General features: G+C 39.5%; 1 protein-coding gene across 1 annotated transcript; it reads right to left on the bottom strand.

Annotated features, from left to right (window-relative positions):
* Positions 1-255: 255 nt before the first annotated feature.
* LOC308307161 (prostaglandin F2-alpha receptor-like) lies at positions 256-20,379 on the bottom strand. The gene is made up of 4 exons (XM_080752328.1): positions 20,271-20,379; positions 19,713-19,801; positions 7,800-8,610; positions 256-869 (listed from the first exon to the last, which is right to left on the bottom strand). Exons 3-4 carry the CDS (start codon positions 8,592-8,594, stop codon positions 537-539), a joined length of 1,128 nt encoding a protein of 375 aa, XP_080608454.1. The 5' UTR covers positions 8,595-8,610; positions 19,713-19,801; positions 20,271-20,379; the 3' UTR covers positions 256-536.
* Between the last annotated feature and the right edge of the window lie 6,274 nt (positions 20,380-26,653).

The following is a 26,653-nucleotide window of genomic DNA, read 5'->3' on the forward strand; positions in this document are numbered from 1 at the left end:
TACAGTAGAGTACAGTACAGTAAGGTACAGTACGGTACAGTAGAGTACAGTATAGTATAGTACAGTAAGGTACAGTACAGTACAGTAAGGTACAGTAGAGTACATTAAAGTACTGTACAGTACAGTAAGGTACAGTACAGTAAGGTACATTAGAGTACAGTAAAGTACAGTAAGGTACAGTACAGTAGAGTACGGTAAAGTACAGTAAGTTACAGTAGAGTACAGTAAAGTACAGTAAGGTACAGTACAGTAGAGTACAGTAAAGTACAGTAAGTTACAGTACAGTACAGTACAGTACAGTACAGTAAGGTGCAGTACAGTACAGTAAGGCACAGTACAATACTGTAAGGTACTGTACAGTACAGTATCCTATTTGTTGGGTTGGAAGCGAGCCCACACTGTTTCGAAGGAACAGTATTTCTAGTTAAAAAGTTAAAACTGGGTTAAAAATAGGCCATTGTGGCCGCATAACTGAGAGTAACAATATTAAAAAATGTGGCTTTAAAAGCGATAAAAAGCCAATGTTTGTAGCGTTGTCACCGAGCGTCACCGAGCGAGCTGCTCTCTCTCTCCCAGCATGCAACTTCCGTTCGACCCAACGGGCACACCCTGGCAGTTATCACACCCTGGCAGTTGTTTGACCTGACATGCACAGTACTGCTGACCGGCACCACTGAGCTGAGGGGTATGATGTCACACCTCCAGCGCTGTGGAAGCAACTGGAGAACATTCCTCAGCACAGCCTTCCTCAGCAGGATGTAGGCCCAGGGGTCCAGGATCTGGTTCCAGGTAGCCATGCGCACCACCAGTAGCAGACTGAAAGGTGCAGGCTTGTCCTTGGTTTGTATACTCAATATGAAGGTGCAGATCTAGACAGGACACAGAACAACAAAGAGAAGTGGTAGATTAGGGCTGTCAAGATTATGAAAGTTTACATGACGATTAATTGTCCCTCAAATAATTACGATTAACAATTTAATTGTGTTCTTTGTCGTTGACAATTACATTTCTGTTTGGCTTGTAGTTGCACATGGCAGATATTACATAACCATATACAAATAATGACTGACATATTTGACAACTTTATACTTAAAAATAACATTGATAGTGGATATAGCCAATAGATCTGCTATTTTTTTCAACATGAAAATGATTATGACAATTATGACAAAATAATTGCGATTATGTCAAATAATTGCGATTAGACGATTATGTAATCATTGTGACAGGCCTATGGTAGATATGAATGCAATGCAATTTATATGAAATGTGATATTATTAGAATACGGTTATCAAAGTAATACATTTGAATAACAATATAATGCAGAGTTCTAAAACCTGGGCATTTAACGCTTTTGATTGATTGATAACTTTATTGATCATGAAATAAATAACGCCATTATCAAAAGGATAACACACTATAGGAACGCATTGCGGTCCTCGGTAGGTGTGTATGATGTCATGTAGTGTGGTGCTGTTGAGTGCATCAAATGTATAAAGTTCAGTAAACAAACACATCTCAGGAACCACAATACCTACTATCTAACCAGTAAGACTCCCTAATCGGGAGATAAGCGACCGTTGGTCGCTTATCTCCACAAATATCACAACCTCCACCTCTCACGTCATACGGGCAGCCATAGTTACACCTGGAATGTTGAATCTCCATATATGGAGATAACCTACGCATCACACAAAGTCTGACCTCACCAGCCCATACTTGGGCATGGACGACTTATATCTCCATATACGGAGATGGCCATATATGGAGATACGATGACATCACAGAGTCCACAGCTGATGATGTGGCGTGATGTCATACAATACACAAACAAGCCCTATATAAAGGGGCATTCCTCGACTCAGACCTTATCGCCAGGATCAACTAAGCTTATAGCTTATCATCACATCCAACCATCTTAAGATACTCAGCTAGTGGGGAATGCTCTCTTCCCTGGTGAGAATTGCCCCTTTATATAGGGCTTGTTTGTGTATTGTATGACATCACGCCACATCATCAGCTGTGGACTCTGTGATGTCATCGTATCTCCATATATGGCCATCTCCGTATATGGAGATATAAGTCGTCCATGCCCAAGTATGGGCTGGTGAGGTCAGACTTTGTGTGATGCGTAGGTTATCTCCATATATGGAGATTCAACATTCCAGGTGTAACTATGGCTGCCCGTATGATGTGAGAGGTGGAGGTTGTGGATTGGCAGGCAAGGAGTGTGTGTGCAAAGTTTGGCATGTCTTGGGGCAACGGTGGCGGAGATATGAGTTGGGGAAAAGTGTGACATGACGGACAGACTGACTGACTGACAGACAGCCGGTGGAGGTTTTGGTAGTAAATGCGACCTGACGGTCGCAATCAGTTCTCTGAACTAACTGAAACCAATTACTGCTTATCAGGTAACAAACAGTGATGCGCTGGAGCAGAATAAAGTCTTAGTGAATTGAAGAAAGCAGCAACTGCTCACCCAAAACACTGTTCAAGTATCCAATTTATTGCAAGCTTTCAGGCCTGCCTGCTTTCAGCCCTGCAAGCTGAAGAGCTGCAGGGTTTAAAGTGTGTCATACAGCTCATTGTGTTGGTCGCCAGCATGGAGTTGTAGTTGCTTTGCAATCTGCTCTGGTCTTTGTCAGGTCTTCACCTGACTGGTCTTCTTCAGGATCTGATGATGACCAGAGCAGGTTACAAGTTGAAACACGTACTGTATATCATTTTCTGTCGCTCTATATAGACCTACTCTCTCAAGTTCTTTATTCCAGGGACGTTTCATTTTTTTAACTATCTTTAGATGCTCTATTTCAAATGTTCTTTTATTAAACCATTAGATAAGCATCCTGACAAGTCTGGTGCAATTAGTTTCGTACCAAGAAGTATTAGAAATAAAAAGTGTTTTACTGAAAAGATGATGGATGCATGAAATTATATTGTACTTACTAAAACTAAAGGATCATGGGTTACTTATGTCTTTGGTTGTCCTTTGCCTGTTAACCTCCATTAATCAGTTCTAATACATACAGGTATAGTTAACTTCATCATCAACATCAAAGAATTTACCTTCAAACTATAAAGGCAGAAGGCATGTCATAGAAGTCTTAAATAATCCTACAGTAACTCTGTGAGGACAGAGGACTTCTTGAGCCACATCGCAGAGACAAGGCTCTACCTGAGTACCAGTTAGGGCATTCACCAAATATTAGAATATTCAAATATTCGAATATCAAAGTCACTATTCGACATTGTCGAATGTTCGTTTTTTTTTTTATATATATATATAGTTTATAAAGCTTGGCTAGATAGGAAGTCACAAGAATGAGTTGTCAATGCCCCTGGTGGATGAATTTTTTTACAGTTTTTCACGATTGTTAACACACGTTTTTCACTACACTAACGGCTTTTTCAAAACTGCACACACAAAACTGAAAACCTCACACACAAAATGCTAAACCTCACACTCCCTTCCCAAGATGATCACTTTGCCATCAAATCACTTACAGTTTTTTTCGATTGCTAAAACACATTTTTCAAAACTGTACGTTCTTTTCAAAACTGCACACACAAAACTCCAAACATTACACACAAATTGCTAAACCCTGGCATCCCTTTGCAAAACAACTCTTAGCCATCAAATCTCTTAACATGTTCACAAAATGGAACTCGTGTTTTCATTTGGTAAACACAGCCATATTTTCACATGACACACACATACCATTCATTGAATAAACACAACTAGCTTTTGGCTGAACACTACCAAGCATGTACAGAACACTGAAGAGCAAAATTGAAAACACAATTGTCGAAATGGAACACACCATAAGAATGACCATGGCTCTGGAGAATAAGATATTTCTCCTTTTGTAAAATGACTCAGTGTAGGCCTACTTTTTTCATAGTCAAACATAAAACAGCACACAAATATGCATCCAAACAAAAACAAGTTTTGATTTACAGTAGATTTAGGCATCATGCCTCTGGTCAGAGATGAGCACAAAAAAACAAAACAATATTTTGAAAGAAATTGGTCAGTACTTGGTCTAATACTGACCAGGATACTGTCACCAAGATACTATCCTGGTGACAGTATCCTGGTATTTATACATTGTATTTCAAATATTTTTTTGTATTTTGTGCCCATCTCTGCCCCCGGTTCCTGTCTCAATGTTCAGTTGTGCAACAACTGTGGTTTTTAGACAACAGGGGGATTTGTAATTGACACTAGACCCGAAAGTTTAGAGATTTGAATATTTGTGTGTTGTGGATTGATGCTTAGAGATTTTATGTGAGAAGTGTGTGCAAACCTGAAAATTGTGTGTTGTGTTTTGACAACAAGGTGATGTGAAATTTACATCAGAGTGTAACGAAGGAAAGTCAGAGTCTAACATGATAAGGAAATCTAAAGTAGTAACAAATTGAGTCAAGTGATTGGGGACAGAAGTAAAGGTTGTGAAAATTGTGCCTAATTTTAGCTTTTTGTGTTTTAGCAATCGAAAAAAACTGTAACTGTGTCCACAAAATGGACAAAATGTACACACAACTAAGCATTTGCTGCACACTACCAATCATTTACAGAACACTGGAGTGCAAAATTCAAAACACACCATTGAATTGGAACACACCATATGAATGACATTGACTCTGGAGAATGAGCTATTTCTCCTTTTGTAAAATTACTCAGTGTTGGCCTACTTTTTTTTATAAATGAAACAACACACAAATATGCAACCAAAACGTTTTATTTGGGTACATGATTTACAGTAGATTTAGGCACCATGCCTCCGGTCAGAGATGGGCACAAAATACAAAAAAGTATTTTGAAAAAAATCTAAATACTTGGTCAGTACTTGGTCTAATATTGACCAGGATAGTGTCACCAAGATACTATCCTGGTGACAATATCCTGGTATTTGTATCTTTGTATTTCAAATCATTTTTGTATTTTGTGCCCATATCTCTGCCTCTGGTTCCTGTGTGTAGTGTTTAGACAACAAGGTGCTTGTCTAATTGACATCAGACTTGAATGTGTAGAGTTTTGAATAGTTGTGTGTTGTGTGTTGATACTTTGAGATTTTACATGAGAAGTGTGTGCAACAACTGAACATTGTGTATAGTGTTTTGACAACAAGGTGAATTGTAATTGACATCCGTGTGTTATAGGTTGATGCTTTGAGATTTGACGCGAGAAGTGTGTGCAACAACCAAAAATTGGAGTGTAAAGAAAGAAAATCCGAGTCTAATGCAGAAAAGGGAGTGTGAAGTAGTGCCAAATCGGGGCAAGCAATAGGTTCATGAAGTTAAAGACAGGGTAGCAGAATAACATCTACTTTGTCCCAATTTAATTGTTAGGTTGTTGTGAAAATATTTGCCAATGCAACCATATAGTTGTCTTGCCTGTTTTCAGAGTTGTATTCAGACGGAGATTCCAATGTCCTACTTTTTCAAAACTCCTCCTCCACGAGCTCGGGAATGGCCGAGCAAAATCATGACGTATGGAAGCAGAGCAACATCACGTGATCCCATTGAAAAGAATGGGAAAAATTTCTTGGAAATTACAATATTTTACACTCTTTCTAATAAAGTGAACTCATAACTTTCTTAATTGACATGAACAACAACGTGAATGCTATACACTTGCAATTTTTTATAAAGAATCAATAAGCCGTTTTTTCCGTATCCATTATATAGTGTAGCATGCACCTATTTTACTAGCCTGGGGGGCGTGTCTCTTCGCGACCCGGTTCTCTAGCGAGGCACTGAGAAACAGCAAGCCGAGATGGGCGCTCGTTTCGGCCAAATGCTGGAGTTGCCTCGGTGTTTGACTGTGGATGTTTTTTTTTTTCTTTTCTTTTTTTCCTCCCGTTTTTCCCCCTGACTCTCCATTCATGTGTTCTCTACATCTGGACCAAACAATGACACGACATGTTGGATTAACTCACCCAAAAGAAGGTAGACAAATGTATTCCACTGGTATTAGTTATCCTTCACAAACGCGAGTGACGGCGTGGGCCGTGCTCGGAATGGACTGGAAAAGATACTCATATTTTACTTAAGTAAAATTACTCTCATATCATTCTCGCACACATGCAGTCGCCTAGGACGCGACGCGCAGTGGCCAATCTATACAAGCTCAGCTTGCAGATCGGCTAGTTTCAAACAGCTAAGGTATAAAATAGGGCTAAAGTAGTTATTATAATTTATAAGGTCCTTCACAAACGCGAGTGACGGCCGGGGCCGTAGGCCGTGCGAGCTCGCAATGGTGGAAAAGATACTCATATTTTACTTAAAGGGGAAGACCACCCATTTTCAATATTGAACTATGTAATTAATATACCTTAGAGGAGTTGTGTGGAAATAAAAAAAACAGTTCCCCCCCTTCTGTGTTGCCTAGAACTGGAGGATTGATTTTGGGGTTTGTATTGTAAAGTACAATGTGTGATGTCATCAAGTTGTAATTTGCAATACAAACCCCAAAATCAATCGTCCAGTTCTAGGCAACACAGAAGAGGGGGAACTTTTTTTTAATTTCCACACAACTCCTCTAAGGTATATTAATGACATAGTTCAACATTGAAAATGGGTGGTCTTCCCCTTTAAGTAAAAGTACTCTCATATCATTCTCGCATGGAGTCGCCTAGGACCGGACGTGACGCGCAGTGGCCGAGCGTGAGCTTGTAGATCGGCTAGTTTCAAACAGCCAAGGTATAAAATAGCCTAGGTAGTTAATGTATGTTTTATAATATTATAATGTATTTCTGTAGTAACTAAAGCTTTCAAATTATTTTAATGGTGTTACTACAGTATTTGCCTCAGAGATAGATGTAGTGTAGTAGAAGTGAAAGTATTGGAACTATCCAAGTACAAATACCTGAACATTGTACTTGAGTACAGACAGTACTTGAGTAAATATACTTAGTTACTTTACACATGCGGTAATGCGGACATCGGCGAGCCGCGAACACAAACAGTCACGCAATCAATCAGTCTGCAATGTGTCTCTGCTACTACTGAAGTAGGCTAAAGTACACACAATCAGAACATCAAACAATTATTTCACTAAATCGTTCACTCTCTCAGTGCAGACTGGAGAGCGTCCTGCAGAAACAGGCAGAGGGGAGGGGGTGACTGTCTGTCTGCCTCGGTCTGCCTGTCTGTCTGCCTGTCTCACTGACTGAAACGAGCCTCCGCTGTGATGGAACAGAACGTCACGGAAGAGGCGTGGTCCCGAAGTCGAAGGAAGTACAGGGTGTAGAGGGAGACACTGATTATAACTTCAAATGTGCCTATGTCTTTTGTGTATTTATTTATTTTAAATTTATTTGGACATCCTTAGGGGATCTTTGAGAGATATGCTTCATTATTTAGATAAAGAAAGATTCCTGCTCCCCCTCCTTTAAGGTTGTGAAAATTGTGCCGCATTTTAGATTTTTGTGTGTTAACAATCATGAAAAACTGTAATGCTATACCAGGGGTTCTCAAACCTTTTTAGTCCGTGACCCCCAAAATAAACATATTTGAACTGGGGACCCCCACCCTGACAACTAAGCACTTGGAATTGTAGGTATTACATTTAATGTGACTCGGTTCCGCAGATAAATATTGTGAAAATAGCAGATCTACATGCTCACACGCATGTAGATCTGCTATTTTCACAATTTTCGCCTCTTGAACTTAATATTTGACAGTTTGGCCAGTCCTGTCGAATATTCGACTATTCGAATACTTCGAGGTCGAATAATTCGAATACTAAAAATCACTATTCGTGAATGCCCTAGTACCAGTAGGTATTTCTTACCAACAAGGGTCCCCAGCACACACAGGATAGCAGCAGTATTGCCAGGAGCTGGCAAATCATCTCCAAGTCATAGCAGGTGCCTCCTCTGCTGTGTCTCTTGCGGCGCAGCCTCGACTGCAGCAAGGTGCAGCTGGTCAGAGTGTTGCTCACAATGGAGAGCAGCAGGGCTAGTAGACCCAACATGGAGAAGAGCAGAGGCAGGAGCACATCCAGCCTGTCCCTCATGCCCTCCATACGGAAGAAACACCAGCTCCTCGACCACTGTACCTGGTAGGGCCTCCGCAGGACAACAGGCAATATGGCCACCAGAGCCGCCAGCAGCCAGGAGAGAGCCAGCTGTTTCTTTGTGTGGTGGGCATCCAATGCAGCATGGAAGAGGGGCCTGGTGATTGCAAGGCAGCGCTCCACAGCCATGGCGCTTCCTAAGAACAAAGGGCTCAGGCCAAAGAACACCAAGCTCACCCCAAAGAGATCACATAATCTGTTGTGGGGGTCAAAAGTCTCCCAGTCCTTGTCAGAGCTGTAGACGTAAACTACCAGAGATCCAGTGATGAGGTGACCCAGGAGGTTTGTGATGACTAGGCTACTGGCAAACACAAGGAATGTGGCTTTGGACTTCAGATGGAGGTGGCGCCGGTGGTAAGCCTTGAGCAGGATGAAGCAGGCCAGGCTGTTGGCCAGGATCCCCATGGTCATAGAGATAACAGTGGTTGTGACCTGCAGTTCCTTCTGGATGGTGGTGTTGGCAGCTCTGACCTCTGAGCTGCAGATTGTGTCTGAGGTCCCATTAGCCATGGTCAACGTGTGAAGTCTGATCAGGAGCATAAAATGGAAAATTGAAAGGACGAGTCACAGTTTATTTCACACAGAATTTAAAATAGGTTCATTTGTTTACTTGCTGGCATCCTATAGTTTCTATAGTGTTAACGTACAGACTTAAAAGAAAACCTATGATATTGTTTAGACCAGTGGTTCTCAACCTTTTCACACCAAGTACCACCTCAGAAAATATCTGTCTCTCCATGTACCAATATAATACAGGTGCATACAGGGACGTGCTGGGCCTCTGATTCAGCCCGGGAAAAAGAGTTGGAGAGGCCCTCATTGCGCGCTATAGAGAGAGATCTCTCTCTATAGCGCTGCTGCTACTCAAAGATTTGCCATTTCAGATCATGACAAGTGACAAGCCAGTGGGCCAATTACATGAGTTATATTTCGTCATTGTCGGGTGGAAACCTTGTATGTCCAAAACCATTTTAAAAATGATTTAAACTAGTGAAAACAGCCAATCTACAAGCACACAACGTTGTGTGCTTGTAGATCTGCTGTTTTCACTACTTTTGTGCGACGGCCTTGTATGATGAAGCAGGGCTTTGCTTTGCTTTGCGAAAAAATGTACAAATTTGAAACTTGGAGATACTTGGAGGTTTCTGCCCGACAGTGACGATTTACTTTGTTGGCCGCCCAGACCCCAAAATGGAACGAAGGCCGACATTTTATTTGTATTTTTTTCCTAATGGCCGGCCTGGACCGGCCGGGAATGAACCGGCCGTTCGGGAGTTGTCCCGCTTTTCCCAATGGCCAGCACGTCCCTGGGTGCATAGCCCTATCCCTATTCCGCTATGCACAAGCCAATAATTTGATGATCGGGTCACGGTCAATAGGACGTCCCCGCCCGTCATCAAATGATTGGCTTAAGATGTAACAAAAACAAAAACAACCGATAGAAATAAGTATTTCTTTGTCTGTGTGAATTACTCCTTTAACTCCTGCAGTTGTCACACAATGCCACTAGCCTCGGAAACCCAGACTTTTATTTTGGCGATACAATACCACAGACACTGAGACAGACATTGAGACAGACATTGAGAGCCTTTTTCAACCAAGTGCTTGTCCAGAACTATCTGTAGTACTAGAAAAATATTGTTCCTTCGAAACAATTGTGGGCTCGCTTCAAGCCGGAAAACAATGGCTATAAAAGCACAAAATGTCAAGATCGCAGGCAGTGCTCTCTTTGACGTTACTGACGTCAAAGATTGGTCCATTTTGTTCCAAAAATGTGTTGTGCAAAAGTTGACCCGCTGGTGGCGCTATAACAGGCCAATGTGAGAAGGTTGGTATCTGTTCCTTGACCTATTGGGAATGTGCTTGCAAGATTTCACGCACATCCCAGGCTGTGTTCATGATTTGAGGTGTTTTTGGCTTTGGACACTTTATCGCTGCTTGCAGCTATATTTATTATTATTATTTTATAATTTTTTGTGTGCACTTCATAGGCATGTTAGATAAAGGTCCTTAGATTGCGTGTAGAATGTTTCATGCAAATTGCAAAAAAAATCCTAGAATAAAAACGGGTTTAAGCGTTTTACAAACTGCTCAAAATTATATAGCGCCCCCCTTTGGCCATTTGGGGTAAGATTGGTTTCAGTGATATTTGAACTAACCCTCTACACTATTTTGTCATGAAAATGTGACTTTGCTTGTATGTTTTAGAGGCAGAAGAATAATTTGCATAAAAATGCAATATTGTTTGAATTATTTAAAAAAGCATGTTTCAATGTTAAAGAAATCCGATCTGACAGATCTTTAGATATCGGTCCAAAGTTCATGTAAAAAAATGTTTTGTGCACGTGACGCGAAAATTCCAGAATAAAAGCGGGTTTACGCGTTTTACAAACTGCTCAAAGTGGCGGAAAATCGAAGGGCGGAGCTTACTTAACAACGACACAGATGTCTTCCGCTTGAGTCAAAGCACGCGTGTAACAAGTTGCATGTCTTCAAACGAAACGAGTCATGACTTATGCCCGTTTGAAGTTTGAATTTTCAAACGCTTCGTATAGCGCCCCCCTTTGGCCGATTGGAATAAAATTGGTTTCAGTGATACTTTGACTAACCCTCCACATCTTTGCCAAATGCCATGAACGTGTAACTTTGCATGCATGATTTAGAGGCAGAAGAATAATTTGCATAAAACCGCAATATTTATTGAATTATTAAAAAATGATATTTCACTTTAAAAGAAATCCGCCGAGATAAATCTGACCGTATTGGTCCAAAGTTCATGTGAAAAAAGTTTCGTGCGCGTATCGAAAAAAACCCAGGAGGAGATAGATTTTTACTGTTTTTCATATAATTCCGAATTGTGGGAGACCTAAAGGTCAGAGGTCAAAAGTTAGAGGGTAAAAGTTGTTCGGCATGAGGAGACGCATAAGTGTATACAGGTTTCATGGCTGTATGTATAACACAGCATGAGCTATACCTGTTCAAAGATCGCACTTTCGAAGGCTTCCTACAGCGCCACCATTTGGCCGATTGCTGTAAAAAGTAATAGCACACTTCACCACTGTAAACTGAACACATTGATGTTTTTATTTTCATTTTCTCACTACGTATGTAGGAGTTATAGGAAACCGAAGTTCCCGTCTACTATATGACTGCCTGATAGATAAACTAGAAAAATATTGTTCCTTCGAAACAATTGTGGGCTCGCTTCAAGCCAGAAAACAATGGCTATAAAAGTACAAAATGTCAAGATCGCAGGCAGTGCTCTCTTTGACGTTACTGACGTCAACGATTGGTCCATTTTGTTCCAAAAATGTGTTGTGCAAAAGTTGACCCGCTGGTGGCGCTATAACAGGCCAATGTAAGAAGGGTGGTATCTGTTCCTTGACCTATTGGGAATGTGCTTGTAAGATTTCACGCACATTGCAGGCTGTGTTCATGATTTGAGGTGTTTTTGGCTTTGGCCACTTTATCGCTGCTTGCAGCTATATTCATTATTATTATTTTTTTGTGTGTGTGTGCACTTCATAGGCATATTATATAAAGGTCCTTAGATTGTGTGTAGAATGTTTCATGCAAATTGCAAAAAGAAATCCTAACGGGTTTAAGCGTTTCACAAACTGCTCAAAATGATATAGCGCCCCCCTTTGGCCAATTGGGGTAAGATTGGTTTTAGTGATATTTGGACTAACACTCTACATCTTTGCCAAATACCATGAACATGTTACTTTGCATGTATGATTTAGAGGCAGAAGAATAATTTGCATAAAACTGCAATATTCATTGAATTTATTTAAAAAAAGCATGTTTCAATTTTAAAGAAATCCGATCTGACAGATCTTTAGATATCGGTCCAAAGTTCACGTAAAAAAAGTTTTGTGCACGTGGAGCGAAAATTCCAGAATAAAAGCGGGTTTACGCGTTTTACAAACTGCTCAAAATGGCGGAAAATCGAAGGGCGGAGCTTACTTAACAACGACACAGATGTCTTCCGCTTGAGTCAAAGCACGCGTGTAACAAGTTGCATGTCTTCAAACGAAACGAGTCATGACTTATGCCCGTTTGAAGTTTGAATTTTCAAACGCTTCGTATAGCGCCCCCCTTTGGCCGATTGGAATAAAATTGGTTTCAGTGATACTTTGACTAACCCTCCACATCTTTGCCAAATGCCATGAACGTGTAACTTTGCATGTATGATTTAGAGGCTGAAGAATAATTTGCATAAAACCGCAATATTGATTGAAGTATTAAAAAATTATATTTCACTTTAAAAGAAATTCGCCGAGACTAGTTTGACCGTATTGGTCCAAAGTTCATGTGAAAAAAGTTTTGTGCGCGTAACGCAAAAATCCCAGGAGGAGATAGATTTTTACTGTTTTTTATATAATTCAAAATTCTGGGGGATCTAAAGGTCAGAGGTCAAAAGTCAGAGTGCAAAAGTTGTTCGGCATGAGGAGACGCATACGTGTATACAAGTTTCATGACTGTACGTATAACAGAGCATGAGCTCTATCTGTTCAAAGTTCGCACTTTCGAAGGCTTCCTACAGCGCCACCATTTGGCCGATTGCTGTAAAAAATAATAGCACACTTCGCCACTGTAAGCTGAACACATTGATGTTTTTATTTTCATTTTCTGTCTAAGTATGTAGGAGTAGAAAGGAACCGAAGTTTTGAGGAGAACTTGATATGACGGTTAGATATTGTCACTAGAAAAATATTGTTCCTTCGAAACAATTGTGGGCTCGCTTCAAGCCGGAAAACAATGGCTATAAAAGCACAAAATGTCAAGATCGCAGGCAGTGCTCTCTTTGACGTTACTGACGTCAAAGATTGGTCCATTTTGTTCCAAAAATGTGTTGTGCAAAAGTTGACCCGCTGGTGGCGCTATAACAGGCCAATGTGAGAAGGTTGGTATCTGTTCCTTGACCTATTGGGAATGTGCTTGCAAGATTTCACGTACATCCCAGGCTGTGTTCATGATTTGAGGTGTTTTTGGCTTTGGACACTTTATCGCTGCTTGCAGCTATATTTATTATTATTATTTTATAATTTTTTGTGTGCACTTCATAGGCATGTTAGATAAAGGTCCTTAGATTGCGTGTAGAATGTTTCATGCAAATTGCAAAAAAAATCCTAGAATAAAAACGGGTTTAAGCGTTTTACAAACTGCTCAAAATTATATAGCGCCCCCCTTTGGCCATTTGGGGTAAGATTGGTTTCAGTGATATTTGAACTAACCCTCTAACCTATTTTGTCATGAAAATGTGACTTTGCTTGTATGTTTTAGAGGCAGAAGAATAATTTGCATAAAAATGCAATATTGTTTGAATTATTTAAAAAAGCATGTTTCAATGTTAAAGAAATCCGATCTGACAGATCTTTAGATATCGGTCCAAAGTTCATGTAAAAAAATGTTTTGTGCACGTGACGCGAAAATTCCAGAATAAAAGCGGGTTTACGCGTTTTACAAACTGCTCAAAGTGGCGGAAAATCGAAGGGCGGAGCTTACTTAACAACGACACAGATGTCTTCCGCTTGAGTCAAAGCACGCGTGTAACAAGTTGCATGTCTTCAAACGAAACGAGTCATGACTTATGCCCGTTTGAAGTTTGAATTTTCAAACGCTTCGTATAGCGCCCCCCTTTGGCCGATTGGAATAAAATTGGTTTCAGTGATACTTTGACTAACCCTCCACATCTTTGCCAAATGCCATGAACGTGTAACTTTGCATGCATGATTTAGAGGCAGAAGAATAATTTGCATAAAACCGCAATATTTATTGAATTATTAAAAAATGATATTTCACTTTAAAAGAAATCCGCCGAGATAAATCTGACCGTATTGGTCCAAAGTTCATGTGAAAAAAGTTTCGTGCGCGTATCGAAAAAAACCCAGGAGGAGATAGATTTTTACTGTTTTTCATATAATTCCGAATTGTGGGAGACCTAAAGGTCAGAGGTCAAAAGTTAGAGGGTAAAAGTTGTTCGGCATGAGGAGACGCATAAGTGTATACAGGTTTCATGGCTGTACGTATAACAGAGCATGAGCTATACCTGTTCAAAGATCGCACTTTCGAAGGCTTCCTACAGCGCCACCATTTGGCCGATTGCTGTATAAAGTAATAGCACACGTCGCCACTGTAAGCTGAACACATTGATGTTTTTATTTTCATTTTCTCACTAAGTATGTAGGAGTAGAAAGGTGCCAAAGTATTGAGGAAAACTTGATATAGTATATAAATAAATAAATAAATAAATAATGACAATATCTAAAGTGTGCTCGCCTTTAGGCGAGCCCACAACTAGAAAAATATTGTTCCTTCGAAACAATTGTGGGCTCGCTTCAAGCCGGAAAACAATGGCTATAAAAGCACAAAATGTCAAGATCGCAGGCAGTGCTCTCTTTGACGTTACTGACGTCAAAGATTGGTCCATTTTGTTCCAAAAATGTGTTGTGCAAAAGTTGACCCGCTGGTGGCGCTATAACAGGCCAATGTGAGAAGGTTGGTATCTGTTCCTTGACCTATTGGGAATGTGCTTGCAAGATTTCACGCACATCCCAGGCTGTGTTCATGATTTGAGGTGTTTTTGGCTTTGGACACTTTATCGCTGCTTGCAGCTATATTTATTATTATTATTTTATATTTTTTTTGTGTGCACTTCATAGGCATGTTAGATAAAGGTCCTTAGATTGCGTGTAGAATGTTTCAAGCAAATTGCAAAAAAAATCCTAGAATAAAAACGGGTTTAAGCGTTTTACAAACTGCTCAAAATTATATAGCGCCCCCCTTTGGCCATTTGGGGTAAGATTGGTTTCAGTGATATTTGAACTAACCCTCTACACTATTTTGTCATGAAAATGTGACTTTGCTTGTATGTTTTAGAGGCAGAAGAATAATTTGCATAAAAATGCAATATTGTTTGAATTATTTAAAAAAGCATGTTTCAATGTTAAAGAAATCCGATCTGACAGATCTTTAGATATCGGTCCAAAGTTCACGTAAAAAAAGTTTTGTGCACGTGACGCGAAAATTCCAGAATAAAAGCGGGTTTACGCGTTTTACAAACTGCTCAAAGTGGCGGAAAATCGAAGGGCGGAGCTTACTTAACAACGACACAGATGTCTTCCGCTTGAGTCAAAGCACGCGTGTAACAAGTTGCATGTCTTCAAACGAAACGAGTCATGACTTATGCCCGTTTGAAGTTTGAATTTTCAGACGCTTCGTATAGCGCCCCACTTTGGCCGATTGGAATAAAATTGGTTTCAGTGATACCTTGACTAACCCTCTACATCTTTGCCAAATGCCATGAACGTGTAACTTTGCATGTATGATTTAGAGGCCGAAGAATAATTTGCATAAAACTGCAATATTTATTGAATTATTAAAAAATTATATTTCACTTTAAAAGAAATCCGCCGAGATTAGTTTGACCGTATTGGTCCAAAGTTCATGTGAAAAAAGTTTTGTGCGCGTATCGAAAAAAACCCAGGAGGAGATAGATTTTTACTGTTTTTCATATAATTCCGAATTGTGGGAGATCTAAAGGTCAGAGGTCAAAAGTCAGAGGCTAAAAGTTGTTCGGCATGAGGAGACGCATACGTGTATACAGGTTTCATGCCTGTACCTCAAACACAGCATGAGCTATACCTGTTCAAAGTTCGCACTTTCGAAGGCTTCCTACAGCGCCACCATTTGGCCGATTGCTGTAAAAAGTAATAGCACACTTCGCCACTGTAAACTGAACACATTGATGTTTTTATTTTCATTTTCTCACTAAGTATGTAGGAGTAGAAAGGAACCGAAGTTTTTTGATACTTGATATGCCTGCCTGATAGATAAATAAATAATGACAATATCTAAAGTGTGCTCGCCTTATAGGCGAGCCCACAATAAACTAGAAAAATATTGTTCCTTCGAAACAATTGTGGGCTCGCTTCAAGCCGGAAAACAATGGCTATAAAAGTACAAAATGTCAAGATCGCAGGCAGTGCTCTCTTTGACGTTACTGACGTCAATGATTGGTCCATTTTGTTCCAAAAATGTGTTGTGCAAAAGTTGACCCGCTGGTGGCGCTATAACAGGCCAATGTAAGAAGGGTGGTATCTGTTCCTTGACCTATTGGGAATGTGCTTGCAAGATTTCACGCACATTGCAGGCTGTGTTCATGATTTGAGGTGTTTTTGGCTTTGGCCACTTTATCGCTGCTTGCAGCTATATTCATTATTATAATTTTTTTGTGTGTGTGCACTTCATAGGCATATTAGATAAAGGTCCTTAGATTGTGTGTAGAATGTTTCATGCAAATTGCAAAAAAAAAATCCTAACGGGTTTAAGCGTTTCACAAACTGCTCAAAATGATATAGCGCCCCCCTTTGGCCAATTGGGGTAAGATTGGTTTTAGTGATATTTGGACTAACACTCTACATCTTTGCCAAATGCCATGAACATGTTACTTTGCATGTATGATTTAGAGGCAGAAGAATAATTTGCATAAAACTGCAATATACATTGAATTTATTTTAAAAAGCATGTTTCAATTTTAAAGAAATCCGATCTGACAGATCTTTAGATATCGGTCCAAAGTTCACGTAAAAAAAGTTTTGTGCACGTGGAGCGAAAATTCCAGAATAAAAGCGAGTTTACGCGTTTTACAAACTGCTCAATATGGCGGAAAATCGAAGGGCGGAGCTTACTTAACAACGACACAGATGTCTTCCGCTCGAGTCAAAGCACGCGTGTAACAAGTTGCATGTCTTCAAACAAAACGAGTCATGACTTATGCCCGTTTGAAGTTTGAATTTTCAAACGCTTCGTATAGCGCCCCCCTTTGGCCGATTGGAATAAAATTGGTTTCAGTGATACTTTGACTAACCCTCCACATCTTTGCCAAATGCCATGAACGTGTAACTTTGCATGTATGATTTAGAGGCCGAAGAATAATTTGCATAAAACCGCAATATTGATTGAATTATTAAAAAATTATATTTCACTTTAAAAGAAATCCGCCGAGACTAGTTTGACCGTATTGGTCCAAAGTTCATGTGAAAAAGGTTTTGTGCGCGTAACGCAAAAATCCCAGGAGGAGATAAATTTTTACTGTTTTTTATATAATTCAAAATTCTGGGGGATATAAAGGTCAGAGGTCAAAAGTCAGAGCGTAAAAGTTGTTCGGCATGAGGAGACGCATACGTGTATACAGGTTTCATGACTGTACGTATAACAGAGCATGAGCTCTATCTGTTCAAAGTTCGCACTTTCGAAGGCTTCCTACAGCGCCACCATTTGGCCGATTGCTGTAAAAAATAATAGCACACTTCGCCACTGTAAGCTGAACACATTGATGTTTTTATTTTCATTTTCTGTCTAAGTATGTAGGAGTAGAAAGGAACCGAAGTTTTGAGGAGAACTTGATATGACGGTTAGATATTGTCACTAGAAAAATATTGTTCCTTCGAAACAATTGTGGGCTCGCTTCAAGACAGAAAACAATGGCTATAAAAGTACAAAATGTCAAGATCGCAGGCAGTGCTCTCTTTGACGTTACTGACGTCAAAGATTGGTCCATTTTGTTCCAAAAATGTGTTGTGCAAAAGTTGACCCGCTGGTGGCGCTATAACAGGCCAATGTAAGAAGGGTATCTGTTCCTTGACCTATTGGGAATGTGCTTGTAAGATTTCACGCACATTGCAGGCTGTGTTCATGATTTGAGGTGTTTTTGGCTTTGGCCACTTTATCGCTGCTTGCAGCTATATATATATTTTTTTTTGTGTGTGTGTGTTCACTTCATAGGCATATTAGATAAAGGTCCTTAGATTGTGTGTAGAATGTTTCATGCAAATTGCTAAAAAAATCCTAACGGGTTTAAGCGTTTCACAAACTGCTCAAAATGATATAGTGCCCCCCTTTGGCCAATTGGGGTAAGATTGGTTTTAGTGATATTTGGAATAACACTCTACATCTTTGCCAAATGCCATGAATATGTTACTTTGCATGTATGATTTAGAGGCAGAAGAATAATTTGCATAAAACTGCAATATTCATTGAATTTATTAAAAAAGCATGTTTAAATTTAAAAAAAATCCGATCTGACAGATCTTTAGATATTGGTCCAAAGTTCACGTAAAAAAAGTTTTGTGCACGTGACGCGAACATTCCAGAATAAAAGTGGGTTTAAGTGTTTTACAAACTGCTCAAAATGGCAGAAAATCTAAGGGCGGAGCTTACTCAACAAAGACACAGATGTCTTCCGCTTGAGTCAAAGCACGCGTGTAAGCAAGTTGCATGTCTTCAAACGAAACGAGGCATGACTTATGCCCGTTTAAAGTTTGAATTTTCAAACGCTTTGTATAGCGCCCCCCTTTGGCCGATTGGAATAAAATTGGTTTCAGTGATACTTTGACTAACCCTCTACATCTTTGCCAAATGCCATGAACGTGTAACTTTGCATGTATGATTTAGAGGCCGAAGAATAATTTGCATAAAAACGCAATATTGATTGAATTATTAAAAAAATATATTTCACTTTAAAAGAAATCCGACCAGACTAGTTTGACTGTATTGGTCCAAAGTTCATGTTAAAAAAGTTTTGTGTGCATAACGCAAAAATCCCAGGAGGAGATAGATTTTTACTGTTTTTTATATAATTCAAAATTCTGGGGGATCTAAAGGTCAGAGGTCAAAAGTCAGAGCGTAAAAGTTGTTCGGCATGAGGAGACGCATACGTGTATACAGGTTTCATGACTGTACGTATAACAGAGCATGAGCTCTATCTGTTCAAAGTTCGCACTTTCGAAGGCTTCCTACAGCGCCACCATTTGGCCGATTGCTGTAAAAAATAATAGCACACTTCGCCACTGTAAGCTGAACACATTGATGTTTTTATTTTCATTTTCTGTCTAAGTATGTAGGAGTAGAAAGGAACCGAAGGTTTGAGGAGAACTTGATATGACGGTTAGATATTGTCACTAGAAAAATATTGTTCCTTCGAAACAATTGTGGGCTCGCTTCAAGCCGGAAAACAATGGCTATAAAAGTACAAAATGTCAAGATCGCAGGCAGTGCTCTCTTTGACGTTACTGACGTCAAAGATTGGTCCATTTTGTTCCAAAAATGTGTTGTGCAAAAGTTGACCCGCTGGTGGCGCTATAACAGGCCAATGTAAGAAGGGTGGTATCTGTTCCTTGACCTATTGGGAATGTGCTTGCAAGATTTCACGCACATTGCAGGCTGTGTTCATGATTTGAGGTGTTTTTGGCTTTGGCCACTTTATCGCTGCTTGTGTAGCAAGTTGCACAATGGATAACGCTGTTACACTGTTATAAATGAGATATGACTGCATAAAAACCAGAAGTAACCAGGTTCGGCTGCTGAGAGCTCAGTTTGTAGTGTGAATACCAAAGAAATTGGAGACGGAGTCAAAGTTGCAAGTTTAAACAGAAATATATATTGAAAACTTTTCAGACAGATAAGAAAATCAACAGTTGCAACAACATGAAAAATAACAAATGGGGGCCCTTTAAAGAGTTCGAGTTCAGTTCAGTTCATTGGGATTGGGCATTGGGATTGGGCATGGGATTGGGCTCAGTGCCTCAGTGAGAGAGAGAACACAAGGGGAACACAGGTTCCTACCAAACACCATGGGAGGAGGGGTTCAAGGTCCAGCAGGTTCAATGGGAGGCTCGCCAGAGCTCATCAGCTCGTGTCACAAAAAACCTGACCTGAAAAAGGCCAGGTGAAAATAAAGCAATCAGTCTATTGTACAATATAATTCAATTCTAAGTCAACATGAATGTTACTTTTCATTTCATGATTCTCATTAAAGTCAATATTTCAAGCTCATAATAGCATGCATGCATTAAGAAAATAAAAATATATTTCTCAAATAAATCATTACTTTATAAAGAAACAAAAGTCATTACTTCAAAACTCAAAATCTTTCAAACTCAAAATCAGATAGTTCAAAAACCCAAATGAAATACTTCAAAACGCAAATGTAATTCACTTTAGTGAATAATGAAAACCAAGCAGTTTGAGCTTGTACACATTTGTTTGGTCTGCTAGGAGTTTAGCACAGTCAAGTAAACCCCTTGTTACACAGCATTTGTGCTAAAACACCAAACAGCTAGCAGACCCATTTCAACACAATCGACCAAGCCATTGAGAATAAACCAGTTGATATGAACTCACCGCTGAGTAGGTATGGATAGGCACAGAAAGTATACAGCATGAGGGCAGCTGCAGCAGCATAGCATGAACCATGCTGCTTCCAAACACTCTGGGTTGGGAGGGAGTGGCAATCTAGGAAGTGACATCACCTCAACCTTTATTTATACTCCTTGCTTGACAAGGTTGCCATGTCTGGTTGGGTTGCCACGTTTGGTTGCAATAAGTAACCAGGGTTACACTTGCAGCTATATTTATTATTATTATTTTATAATTTTTTTGTGTGCACTTCATAGGCATGTTAGATAAAGGTCCTTAGATTGCGTGTAGAATGTTTCATGCAAATTGCAAAAAAAATCCTAGAATAAAAACGGGTTTAAGCGTTTTACAAACTGCTCAAAATTATATAGCGCCCCCCTTTGGCCATTTGGGGTAAGATTGGTTTCAGTGATATTTGAACTAACCCTCTACACTATTTTGTCATGAAAATGTGACTTTGCTTGTATGTTTTAGAGGCAGAAGAATAATTTGCATAAAAATGCAATATTGTTTGAATTATTTAAAAAAGCATGTTTCAATGTTAAAGAAATCCGATCTGACAGATCTTTAGATATCGGTCCAAAGTTCACGTAAAAAAAGTTTTGTGCACGTGACGCGAAAATTCCAGAATAAAAGCGGGTTTACGCGTTTTACAAACTGCTCAAAGTGGCGGAAAATCGAAGGGCGGAGCTTACTTAACAACGACACAGATGTCTTCCGCTCGAGTCAAAGCACGCGTGTAACAAGTTGCATGTCTTCAAACGAAACGAGTCATGACTTATGCCCGTTTGAAGTTTGAATTTTCAAACGCTTCGTATAGCGCCCCCCTTTGGCCAATTGGAATAAAATTGGTTTCAGTGATACTTTGACTAACCCTCCACATCTTTGCCAAATGCCATGAACGTGTAACTTTGCATGTATGATTTAGAGGCAGAAGAATAATTTGCATAAAACCGCAATATTGATAGAATTATTAAAAAATTATATTTCACTTTAAAAGAAATCCGCCGAGATAAATCTGACCGTATTGGTCCAAAGTTCATGTAAAAAAAGTTTTGTGCGCGTAACGAAAAAAACCCAGGAGGAGATAGATTTTTACTGTTTTTCATATAATTCCGAATTGTGGGAGACCTAAAGGTCAGAGGTCAAAAGTTAGAGGGTAAAAGTTGTTCGCCATGAGGAGACGCATAAGTGTATACAGGTTTCATGGCTGTACGTATAACACAGCATGAGCTATACCTGTTCAAAGATCGCACTTTCGAAGGCTTCCTACAGCGCCACCATTTGGCCGATTGCTGTATAAAGTAATAGCACACGTCGCCACAGTAAGCTGAACACATTGATGTTTTTATTTTCATTTTCTCATTAAGTATGTAGGAGTTGAAAGGTGCCAAAGTTTTGAGGAAAACTTGATATAGTATATAAATAAATAAATAAATAAATAATGACAATATCTAAAGTGTGCTCGCCTTTAGGCGAGCCCACAACTAGAAAAATATTGTTCCTTCGAAACAATTGTGGGCTCGCTTCAAGCCAGAAAACAATGGCTATAAAAGCACAAAATGTCAAGATCGCAGGCAGTGCTCTCTTTGACGTTACTGACGTCAAAGATTGGTCCATTTTGTTCCAAAAATGTGTTGTGCAAAAGTTGACCCGCTGGTGGCGCTATAACAGGCCAATGTGAGAAGGTTGGTATCTGTTCCTTGACCTATTGGGAATGTGCTTGCAAGATTTCACGCACATCCCAGGCTGTGTTCATGATTTGAGGTGTTTTTGGCTTTGGCCACTTTATCGCTGCTTGCAGCTATATTTATTATTATTATTTTATAATTTTTTTGTGTGCACTTCATAGGCATGTTAGATAAAGGTGGTTAGATTGCGTGTAGAATGTTTCATGCAAATTGCAAAAAAAATCCTAGAATAAAAACGGGTTTAAGCGTTTTACAAACTGCTCAAAATGATATAGCGCCCCCCTTTGGCCATTTGGGGTAAGATTGGTTTCAGTGATATTTGAACTAACCCTCTACACTATTTTGTCATGAAAATGTGACTTTGCATACTGTTTTAGAGGCAGAAGAATAATTTGCATAAAAATGCAATATTGTTTGAATTATTTAAAAAAAGCATGTTTCAATGTTAAAGAAATCCGATCTGACAGATCTTTAGATATCGGTCCAAAGTTCATGTAAAAAAAGGTTTTGTGGACGTGACGCGAAAATTCCAGATTAAAAGCGGGTTTAAGCATTTTACAAACTGCTCAATATGGCGGAAAATCTAAGGGCGGAGCTTACTTAAAAACGACACAGATGTCTTCTGCTTGAGTCAAAGCACGCGTGTAAGCAAGTTGCATGTCTTCAAACGAAACGAGGCATGACTTATACCCGTTTAAAGTTTGAATTTTCAAACGCTTTGTATAGCGCCCCCCTTTGGCCGATTGGAATAAAATTGGTTTCAGTGATACTTTGACTAACCCTCTACATCTTTGCCAAATGCCATGAATGTGTAACTTTGCATGTTTGATTTAGAGGCCGAAGAATAATTTGCATAAAACCGCAATATGGATTGAATTATTAAAAAAATATATTTCACTTTAAAAGAAATCCGCCGAGACTAGTTTGACCGTATTGGTCCAAAGTTCATGTGAAAAAGGTTTTGTGAGCGTAACGCGAAAATCCCAGGAGGAGATAGATTTTTACTGTTTTTCATATAATTCCAAATTGTGGGAGATCTAAAGGTCAAAGGTCAAAAGTCAGAGCGTAAAAGTTGTTCGGCATGAGGAGACGCATACGTGTATACAGGTTTCATGGCTGTACGTATATCAGAGCATGAGCTATACCTGTTCAAAGTTCGCACTTTCGAAGGCTTCCTACAGCGCCACCATTTGGTCGATTGCTGTAAAAAATAATAGCACACTTCGCCACTGTAAGCTGAACACATTGATGTTTTTATTTTCATTTTCTGTCTAAGTATGTAGGAGTAGAAAGGAACCGAAGTTTTGAGGAGAACTTGATATGACGGTTAGATATTGTCACTAGAAAAATATTGTTCCTTCGAAACAATTGTGGGCTCGCTTCAAGCCGGAAAACAATGGCTATAAAAGCACAAAATGTCAAGATCGCAGGCAGTGCTCTCTTTGACGTTACTGACGTCAACGATTGGTCCATTTTGTTCCAAAAATGTGTTGTGCAAAAGTTGACCCGCTGGTGGCGCTATAACAGGCCAATGTAAGAAGGGTGGTATCTGTTCCTTGACCTATTGGGAATGTGCTTGCAAGATTTCACGCACATTGCAGGCTGTGTTCATGATTTGAGGTGTTTTTGGCTTTGGACACTTTATCGCTGCTTGCAGCTATATTCATTATTATAATGTTTTTGTGTGTGTGCACTTCATAGGCATATTAGATAAAGGTCCTTAGATTGTGTGTAGAATGTTTCATGCAAATTGCAAAAAAAAAATCCTAACGGGTTTAAGCGTTTCACAAACTGCTCAAAATGATATAGCGCCCCCCTTTGGCCAATTGGGGTAAGATTGGTTTTAGTGATATTTGGACTAACACTCTACATCTTTGCCAAATGCCATGAACATGTTACTTTGCATGTATGATTTAGAGGCAGAAGAATAATTTGCATAAAACTGCAATATTCATTGAATTTATTTAAAAAAGCATGTTTCAATTTTAAAGAAATCCGATCTGACAGATCTTTAGATATCGGTCCAAAGTTCACGTAAAAAAAGTTTTGTGCACGTGGAGCGAAAATTCCAGAATAAAAGCAGGTTTACGCGTTTTACAAACTGCTCAATATGGCGGAAAATCGAAGGGCGGAGCTTACTTAACAACGACACAGATGTCTTCCGCTCGAGTCAAAGCACGCATGTAACAAGTTGCATGTCTTCAAACAAAACGAGTCATGACTTATGCCCGTTTGAAGTTTGAATTTTCAAACGCTTCGTATAGCGCCCCCCTTTGGCCGATTGGAATAAAATTGGTTTCAGTGATACTTTGACTAACCCTCCACATCTTTGCCAAATGCCATGAACGTGTAACTTTGCATGTATGATTTAGAGGCCGAAGAATAATTTGCATAAAACCGCAATATTGATGGAATTATTAAAAAATTATATTTCACTTTAAAAAAAATCTGGTTGATCAATCTGACCGTATTGGTCCAAAGTTCATGTGAAAAAAGTTTTGTGCACTTGACGTGAAAATCCCAGGAGGAGATAGATTTTTACTGTTTTTCATATAATTCCGAATTGTGGGAGACCTAAAGGTCAGAGGTCAAAAGTTAGAGGGTAAAAGTTGTTCGGCATGAGGAGACGCATAAGTGTATACAGGTTTCATGGCTGTATGTATAACACAGCATGAGCTCTACCTGTTCAAAGTTCGCACTTTCGAAGGCTTCCTACAGCGCCACCATTTGGCCGATTGCTGTATAAAGTAATAGCACACGTCGCCACTGTAAGCTGAACACATTGATGTTTTTATTTTCATTTTCTCACTAAGTATGTAGGAGTAGAAAGGAACCGAAGTTTTGAGGAGAACTTGATATGACAATATCAAGTTCTCACTAGAAAAATATTGTTCCTTCGAAACAATTGTGGGCTCGCTTCAAGCCAGAAAACAATGGCTATAAAAGCACAAAATGTCAAGATCGCAGGCAGTGCTCTCTTTGACGTTACTGACATCAAAGTTTGTCCATTTTGTTCCAAAAATGTGTTGTGCAAAAGTTGACCCGCTGGTGGCGCTATAACAGGCCAATGTGAGAAGGTTGGTATCTGTTCCTTGACCTATTGGGAATGTGCTTGCAAGATTTCACGCACATCCCAGGCTGTGTTCATGATTTGAGGTGTTTTTGGCTTTGGACACTTTATCGCTGCTTGCAGCTATATTTATTATTATTATTTTATAATTTTTTGTGTGCACTTCATAGGCATGTTAGATAAAGGTCCTTAGATTGCGTGTAGAATGTTTCATGCAAATTGCAAAAAAAATCCTAGAATAAAAACGGGTTTAAGCGTTTTACAAACTGCTCAAAATTATATAGCGCCCCCCTTTGGCCATTTGGGGTAAGATTGGTTTCAGTGATATTTGAACTAACCCTCTACACTATTTTGTCATGAAAATGTGACTTTGCTTGTATGTTTTAGAGGCAGAAGAATAATTTGCATAAAAATGCAATATTGTTTGAATTATTTAAAAAAGCATGTTTCAATGTTAAAGAAATCCGATCTGACAGATCTTTAGATATCGGTCCAAAGTTCATGTAAAAAAATGTTTTGTGCACGTGACGCGAAAATTCCAGAATAAAAGCGGGTTTACGCCTTTTACAAACTGCTCAAAGTGGCGGAAAATCGAAGGGCGGAGCTTACTTAACAACGACACAGATGTCTTCCGCTTGAGTCAAAGCACGCGTGTAACAAGTTGCATGTCTTCAAACGAAACGAGTCATGACTTATGCCCGTTTGAAGTTTGAATTTTCAAACGCTTCGTATAGCGCCCCCCTTTGGCCGATTGGAATAAAATTGGTTTCAGTGATACTTTGACTAACCCTCCACATCTTTGCCAAATGCCATGAACGTGTAACTTTGCATGCATGATTTAGAGGCAGAAGAATAATTTGCATAAAACCGCAATATTTATTGAATTATTAAAAAATGATATTTCACTTTAAAAGAAATCCGCCGAGATAAATCTGACCGTATTGGTCCAAAGTTCATGTGAAAAAAGTTTCGTGCGCGTATCGAAAAAAACCCAGGAGGAGATAGATTTTTACTGTTTTTCATATAATTCCGAATTGTGGGAGACCTAAAGGTCAGAGGTCAAAAGTTAGAGGGTAAAAGTTGTTCGGCATGAGGAGACGCATACGTGTATACAGGTTTCATGACTGTAACTCAAACACAGCATGAGCTATACCTGTTCAAAGTTCGCACTTTCGAAGGCTTCCTACAGCGCCACCATTTGGCCGATTGCTATAGAAAATAATAGCACACTTCGCCACTGTAAACTGAACACATTGATGTTTTTATTTTCATTTTCTCACTAAGTATGTAGGAGTAGAAAGGAACCGAAGTTCCCGTCTACTATATGACTGCCTGATAGATAAATAAATAATGACAATATCTAAAGTGTGCTCGCCTTATAGGCGAGCCCACAACTAGAAAAATATTGTTCCTTCGAAACAATTGTGGGCTCGCTTCAGGCCAGAAAACAATGGCTATAAAAGTACAAAATGTCAAGATCGCAGGCAGTGCTCTCTTTGACGTTACTGACGTCAAAGATCGGTCCATTTTGTTCCAAAAATGTGTTGTGCAAAAGTTGACCCGCTGGTGGCGCTATAACAGGCCAATGTAAGAAGGGTGGTATCTGC

The sequence above is a fragment of the Nannobrachium achirus genome (genome assembly GCF_963921795.1).
Source record: "Nannobrachium achirus genome assembly, chromosome: 21".
Lineage (NCBI taxonomy): Eukaryota > Metazoa > Chordata > Actinopteri > Myctophiformes > Myctophidae > Nannobrachium > Nannobrachium achirus.

Excerpts from the sequence above, each read along its gene's own strand:
- LOC308307161 (XM_080752328.1), bottom strand. The coding sequence starts at position 8,594 with ATGGCTAATGGGACCTCAGACACAATCTGCAGCTCAGAGGTCAGAGCT. Across the intron at positions 870-7,799 it reads TGTGCTGGGGACCCTTGTTG|ATCTGCACCTTCATATTGAG; the intron begins GTAAGAAATACC and ends TGTCCTGTCTAG.